The 7,349-nt window shown below is 50.3% G+C and overlaps 1 protein-coding gene across 6 annotated transcripts in view; it reads left to right on the forward strand.

The window, feature by feature from the left end:
* Positions 1-6,809, forward strand: part of EIF4G1 (eukaryotic translation initiation factor 4 gamma, 1) — a 20,490-nt gene extending 13,681 nt beyond the window's left edge. For all 6 annotated transcript variants that reach the window (XM_011981843.1, XM_011981844.1, XM_011981845.1 and 3 more), the window contains 7 exons: positions 439-564; positions 717-798; positions 2,761-2,859; positions 2,967-3,101; positions 3,224-3,305; positions 3,442-3,582; positions 6,181-6,809. In XM_011981843.1, the coding sequence (XP_011837233.1) occupies positions 439-564; positions 717-798; positions 2,761-2,859; positions 2,967-3,101; positions 3,224-3,305; positions 3,442-3,582; positions 6,181-6,362 (847 nt within the window). In that variant the 3' untranslated portion in view covers positions 6,363-6,809. The remainder of the gene's footprint in view (positions 1-438; positions 565-716; positions 799-2,760; positions 2,860-2,966; positions 3,102-3,223; positions 3,306-3,441; positions 3,583-6,180) is intronic.
* Positions 6,810-7,349: the final 540 nt, after the last annotated feature.

Below are 7,349 nucleotides of genomic sequence, written 5' to 3' on the forward strand. Positions count from 1 at the left end.
CAGTGAAAATAATAGTTTTTTTGCCGGGCGCAGTGGCTCACGCCTGCAATCCCAGCACTTTGAGAGGCCGAGGCTGGCAGATCACAAGGTCAGGAGATCGAGACCATCCTGGCTAACACGGTGAAACCCCGTCTCTACTAAAAATGCAAAAAATTAGCCGGGCGTGGTGGCGGGCGCCTGTGGTCCCAGCTACTCGGGAGACTGAGGCAGGAGAATGGCATGAACCCTGGAGGCGGAGCTTGCAGTGAGCCGAGAGCGCGCCACTGCACTCCAGCCTGGCGACAGAACGAGACTCTGTCTCAAACAACAACAAAAAATAAAACTAAAAGAAAATGTTCCTGGGGGTTTCATAGTTGATCCCTCAGCCATGCCATGTTGCCCCAGAAGGAAGAGTGGGGACCTGGCCTAGAATGTCTTGACTTTGAATTCCCTTTGCAGGCTGTATGAAATCTTGGAATTGGCTGAGGACATGGAAATTGACATCCCCCACGTGTGGCTCTACCTAGCGGAACTGGTAACACCCATTCTGCAGGAAGGTGGGGTGCCCATGGGGGAGCTGTTCAGGTAAGTCCCCTGGGTGGAATTCAGGGGAGGTAAAGACCAGAGGAAAGGTGGTAGGGAAATGTGCTGCGTTGGATACCCGGGTTTGGAGGGAGATGGAGAAGTGGCGAGAGAACTGTGGAGGCTGTCAACATTAGGTTTTTCTCTTCTTGTAGGGAGATTACAAAGCCTCTGAGACCACTGGGCAAAGCTGCTTCCCTGTTGCTGGAGATCCTGGGCCTCCTGTGCAAAAGCATGGTGAGTGAGGGCCAGGAATCCAGAGATGCCTCCCACGGTGTGGTTTTGGCTGTTTGCTGTGGCCCTGAAGCTTCATGGTCCATTGGTGGAGTGGAGTGATGGTGATGGCAGGACTGTGTTGGTACCTGGGAGAGGAAATACTGAGGTGGGCCATCTCCCGCACACCAGTTCCTATCATGAGTTCTGGCCAAGACTGGAGGAGAATGGCAGTCTAAGACCCTATGCCCATGATTGATGCATTTATTTATTCATTTATTGAACTAGGGTTTTGTTGATCATTTATTGTATATTAAGCACTAGGGATACAGCAATGAATAAAACATAAGAAACAAGTTGGTAGAGAAAAAGGAAGAAATGACAGCTTGATAAAAACAGTAAAGTGTGAAATAAAATAGTTGAAGTAGAGTGGAGTATCTTAAGTACTGTGGGGTTGCAAAGGAATATTTGACAATATTCGTGACAGCAGGCTTTCCTCAGGGTGCCGAGGTGGCTTTGTGAAAGTTAATTGGTAACTAGCAAATGTAAAGGCAAAAAGATGGGGAAAAGTAAGTTGAGTGTGGTACTTAGTGGAAGTGAGAAGTTGGGGTGAGTGTGTGCAGTTTCAAGGGTTCAGCCATCTTGAACCTGGAGGAATCACACTTGGGATTTAAAGGAATTGTTATGTCAACATCATTTAATTCTTTTAAATAGATGTGTACCAGGACAAGTTGTTGTTTTTTAACAACAGATAAGCGTATTGAACTATTTGTGTATTTCATCCACTCCAAGGTGCCATAGATTATAAGACATTCTTTATGCGTTGTTAAGAAAGAAAAGACTGGGCCGGGTGTGGTAATTCTAGCACTTTGGGAGGCTGAGGCAGGTGGATCACCTGAGGTCAGGAGTTGGAAACCAGCCTGGCCAACATGATGAAACTCTGTCTCTACAAAAAATACAAAAAAGTTAGCTGGGCCTGGTGGTGCGCACCTGTAGTCCCAGCTACTCGGGAGGCTGAAGCAGGAGAATTGCTTGAACCCAGAAGGGGCAGGTTGCAGTGAGCCAAGATTGTGCCACTGCACTCCAGCCTGGGCGACAGAGCAAGACTCCATCTCAAAAAAAGATATATATTGGCCATAAGGTAACTTTTAGTTAAAATATGAAAAAAATGGACATGTTTTAAAATATATGAACTGCAATAATCTTGCTAAGGGCCAGTGCCATCATTCTGTTATAAAGAAAAGAATGATGTCTTCATAGTCTGTTGTCTCTTGCAGAAAATGCACTCAGACTGCTGGTTTTATGAGGATTTTTTAATTCATGTTAGGGGTGGGGTGTATCTGTGTCTAACATTTTCTGGGTTTAAGAAACAAGCATACTTGTTAGAAGTTGTCCCTTCCTAGAGGACTTTACGTCGTTTTTCCTACTCTGGTGTCATAGCACTGTGGTGGACAAGTTCTCTTTTATTTTATTTTATTTATTTATTTTTTCGAGACAGTCTCACTCTGTCGTCCAGGCTGGAGTACAGTGGCATGATCTCAGCTCACTGCAACCCTTGCCTTGGGTTCAAGCGATTCTCCTGCTTCAGCCTCCTGAGTAGCTGGGATTACAGGCACCCGCCACCACGCTTGGCTAATTTTTATATTTTCTGTAGAGACAGGGTTTCGCCATGTTGGTCAGGCTGGTGTCCAACTCCTGACCTCAGGTGATCTCCCACTTCCACCTCTCAGAGTGCTAGGATTACAGGTGTGAGCCACCGTACCTGGGATGAGTTCTTACTTGGGTGGTTATTTGACTGACGTCTGTGCCCTGCACTAGACTATAGGAATGGAAGGGCTGTGCCTGTTAGTACTTCTATAGCATCTTTAACGCCTAGCAGGTACCTAGTAGGCTTTCAGTAAATATTTGTTGGATTCATGTGGTAGAGCTGTTGGGTCCTTGGAGAGAGAGAGCATTGGTAAGTTGGGTTGGTCTTGTGTTTTCCAGGGTCCTAAAAAGGTGGGGATGCTGTGGCGAGAAGCCGGGCTTAGCTGGAAGGAATTTCTACCTGAAGGCCAGGACATTGGTGCATTCATCGCTGAACAGGTTTGGGGCTGGAGTTGGGTTAATTCTAGCATTTGAGACTGGCCAGTCTTCTTTCATGTCTCACGTTGGCAACCTTACCTCTTAACTGCGGGCCTTTTCCATTGCAGAAGGTGGAGTATACTCTGGGAGAGGAGTCGGAAGCCCCTGGCCAGAGGGCACTCCCCTCCGAGGAGCTGAACAGGCAGCTGGAGAAGCTGCTGAAGGAGGGTAGCAGTAACCAGCGGGTGTTCGACTGGATAGAGGTAGGTTTCTCCTGGATATCGGTAAAGGAGAGGTAGTTCTTAGGGTGGGGCTGGGGGGTAGCAAGAATGAAGACTGAAGGGCACAATTCAGAGTTGGGGGGTCATTTGTTTCTCCCGTATAGGCCAACCTGAGTGAGCAGCAGATAGCATCCAACACGTTAGTTCGAGCCCTCATGACGGCTGTCTGCTATTCTGCAATTATTTGTAAGAGGAACCAGGGAGATGGAGGGGCAAGGGTGGGCCTGACAGACAAGTGGAGGGAGGTGGGTGTCAGCCTTGGCCTCCCAGTTCTGAACCGGGGTAAGGGTATATTGCTCCACTCATCCCTGTCTTCTTGTAGTTGAGACTCCCCTGCGAGTGGACGTTGCAGTGCTGAAAGCGCGAGCGAAGCTGCTGCAGAAATACCTGTGTGATGAGCAGAAGGAGCTGCAGGCACTCTACGCCCTCCAGGCCCTTGTAGTGACCTTAGAACAGCCTCCCAGTAAGAGCCAGGCCACGGGGACAGGGGTGGGGTGGAGGGACTTCCAGACAGCAGGGCATCAGACCCTTCATGGAAGGGTCTTAACCCAGGAAAGGTAGGTAGTCATTAGAGAGCAAAATGCCCTCAGGGTTTCATTCCTTCCTCTTAATGTTTGTGTTGTGGTGTTCCTACCAGTGGAAGGAGTTAGCCTTGAAGGTTAATTGACTGCCTGTTTTGTGCCTAGCTATGTGTTTGATGCCAACAGTGCAGAGGTGATAAATGATAGGATCTTCTCAGTACCATGTGCCCCCATGGCGTGGCACAGGACTGAAATACTTTGCTTACCTTGCCTCATGTAGTCCTCACAAATGTTTAGGGTAGATGGTATTACCCCTGTTTTCCACATGAGGAGACCGAGGTTTCAGTGAACATGTCTCAGGTTATGCATTCAGCACGTAGGTATGTGTCAGGGCACTGGCATGCTCACAGAAAGGAAGCCGAGCAATTTCCTGTGCTGGCATGGAGTTAGTACTGGCGTGAGCAATGAGCCTGGGAAGACGGGTGCTCTTGGAGGGAGGACACCTGGTCTGAGGGATAATGGGTGGGAATTCGCTCCACAACAACTGGGAAGGTGGCGGGGAGAATGCTTGAAATGAGGGCACTATGTGTGTTCTTTCTACCTGTGGTAGGGAGAACTTGACACAGGGAAAAGAAATACTGAAGAAAGGCCAGTGTGGGACAGCACAGCAACCAGTCCTAAGTGAGGCAAGATGGGGCTGAAGAGAGGGATGTGGGCCTGACCACACAGGGCCAGGTGTAAGCCATGGCCAGAGTCTGGGGCTTATTTAGTCTGAGGGCAAGAAAAGGCCTTTGTGGGATTTTAAGCAAGGAATAAAGGAATTTGATTTTAGTTTTTATATCATCCTGGTCATAGAGGGAAGAGTGATTTGGAATGGGGTGAGAGTGGATGTGGCAGCGTTAGCACCAGTGGCTCAGCCTTGCTGGTGACAGTGGAGAAAAGTGGGCAAATCAAGAGATACTTAGGAAATGGAGTTGGCAGCTTTTAGTTACACTGGTCTGGGGAGGGGCCATGAGAGATTAGAAGTCATGGATGACTCCCAGGATGGTTTTAAATCATGGTGCATTTAGAGGCCATAGTGTGATGGCATTTGCTGGGGTAGGCAGTGCTGGATCAAGTTGAGTTGTGGTCCTTGAGTAAGGGAATCAAGAGATGTCAGCTCGATAGCTGGGGTATCTGGGTCCTTTTGGAAAAGAAGAGGTCAGGGCAGGAGGCAGCTTTGTGAAATGCTGGCACAGGGTAACTTATGTGCAAGTCATAAGAGGATATGGGCTTGCCTGAGGGAGAGTGATAGGGGCCTGAGATACAGCCCCAAGGATGTGGAGCAGACATACTGGTAGGGACCGAAAGAGGACAGGCCCCTCTGAACAACCAAGGACAGAAATTTGAGAAGAGGGATGTGGTTGGTAATGCTAGATGCTGCTGTGAGCGTTTGTAGGAGCAGGCCTGAAAATGCAGGATGTCTGGAATATAAAATCAGAGGCCACCCTGGCAAAAACAGTATTTAGTGGGGCAGGGGATAGATTCTGGGTTGGAAAGGACTGAGAAATATTTAAGTGAGACAGAAGGGAAAACATCAAGTGTAGACAAAATCTTTTATTAGCTGTAATATAGTGGTTGAAAACGGGTTTTTGTTTTTAGGTGGGAGAAACTTGGGCTTGAAAATACAGGGCAGAGTGCCTAATCGATTGGATGAGGTCCCTGGGTGGGTATGCATGGGATTTGGAGTGTAAGAATGGGAAAGTGAAGGTTCTGCCCTGCTGTGGCCGGTTGCTGTGGGGTGGGGGTAGCAGGTGACTGTGCCCATAGGCAGAATTTGTGACTTTGAGCCCGGGCATGCCCTGCAGAACATCCTGGCTTGAAGCATTTCATAGATGGCTTGGTTTGGAAAGACTGGTACTGCCTTGTGGGCACTGGGGTGGGTGTGTTTCAGGGGTTATAGGACACGTGCTTGGGAAGGCCACCCAGCAGCTAGGGGTTGAGGAGAAAGAGGGTCCAAACAGGTGATGCTTGAGTTGAGTCCTGAAGGAACGTGACAAGATGAAGTTTCCGGCAAAGGATATAGCATCCACAAAAGTGTCAAGGCCAGAGAAGGTGTGTATGTTGAGGAAATGTGTGCAGAAGGAAGGGAAATTGAGATCAGGAGTTGTCAGGATCTGTTTGGGGGGCAGTGAATTTTCAGGTTACATGTAGCATATATATAGGACTTTCAGCGATTTCCTAAATTCAGGAGTACCAATTCTGAATATAGTTTTCTCCATTAAATACACCATGGGCAGAGACGTTTCAGGCTGCCAAGGTGAGGCTGAGCAAGTTTGTAAGGTTTTTCCGATGGCCAAGTGACTCATTGCTGTGCAGCGGTCTCTCAGATCATGAGATTAGCATCCTGTCAGAGGCCTAGTCACCCTGGAATGGTCACAAATGTCAGGATGGTGCGTCAGGGCCTTGTTTGAACAGTGGAGCTGGGAGGGGTCCCTGGGGGGGGTGGGCTGGGGTGGCAGTGGCGGGTCACCTCTAACTGTTGTCCTGCCTGCTTGCAGACCTGCTGCGGATGTTCTTTGATGCGCTCTATGACGAGGACGTGGTAAAGGAGGATGCCTTCTACAGTTGGGAGAGTAGCAAGGACCCCGCAGAGCAGCAGGGCAAGGGTGTGGCCCTTAAATCTGTCACAGCCTTCTTCAAGTGGCTCCGTGAGGCAGAGGAGGAGTCTGACCACAACTGAGGGCTGGTGGGGCCGGGGACCTGGAGCCCCATGGACACACAGATGGCCCGGCTAGCCGCCTGGACTGCAGGGGGGCGGCAGCAGCGGCGGTGGCAGTGGGTGCCTGTAGTGTGATGTGTCTGAACTAATAAAGTGGCTGAAGAGGCAGGATGGCTTGGGGCTGCCTGGGGCCCCCCTCCAGGATGCCGCCAGGTGTCCCTCTCCTCCCCCTGGGGCACAGAGATATATTATATATAAAGTCTTGAAATTTGGTGTGTCTTGGGGTGGGGAGGGGCACCAACGCCTGCCCCTGGGGTCCTTTTTTTTATTTTCTGAAAATCACTCTCGGGACTGCCGTCCTCGCTGCTGGGGGCATATGCCCCAGCCCCTGTACCACCCCTGCTGCTGCCTGGGCAGGGGGAAGGGGGGGCACGGTGCCTGTAATTATTAAACATGAATTCAATTAAGCTCACTGCCTCTCTGCTTTGTGGCCTGCTCCCTCTAGAGAAGGTGTGTATAGGTGGGGATCCTTCCCAGAGCTGGCACTGTAGCGCTGTTCCCTGTAACCTGGCACCCCTCCTGCCTCTTCCCCTGTCCATGATTGCAGGGATCTGAGGAGGTTTCCCAGAAGGTTGGGCCCTCAGGTGGGCTTGATGGTGCCCTCCTGGTCCGGAGAGAAGGGAGATTAGTGATAGGACATTCTTGCTAGACTGCTCTCCTACCAGAATGAGTCAAGTCCCTGTGTGGAGAAGGCTCTTGGATTTCGGGTTGTTTATAGTTGGAGAATCCCTTTATGGCTTCAAGGTGTCATCTGTAAAATCAAGGGGCTGGATGCATCAAGGGAGGCTTTCCGGCCCCGTGTAGTGTGACTCGGCTGGCTTAGTGAGTGTTCGCCACCCCTGCCTTCAGGTGGCAGTCGGGTCTGGGAGGAGAGGACCGGCGTCTTCGAACCCGGCCCAGGCCGCCTCTGCGTGGCCGTGACGTCGCTGCGCCCCGCCTACTTGGGTG

This window comes from Mandrillus leucophaeus, unplaced genomic scaffold, assembly GCF_000951045.1.
Source record: "Mandrillus leucophaeus isolate KB7577 unplaced genomic scaffold, Mleu.le_1.0 Scaffold231, whole genome shotgun sequence".
NCBI lineage: Eukaryota > Metazoa > Chordata > Mammalia > Primates > Cercopithecidae > Mandrillus > Mandrillus leucophaeus.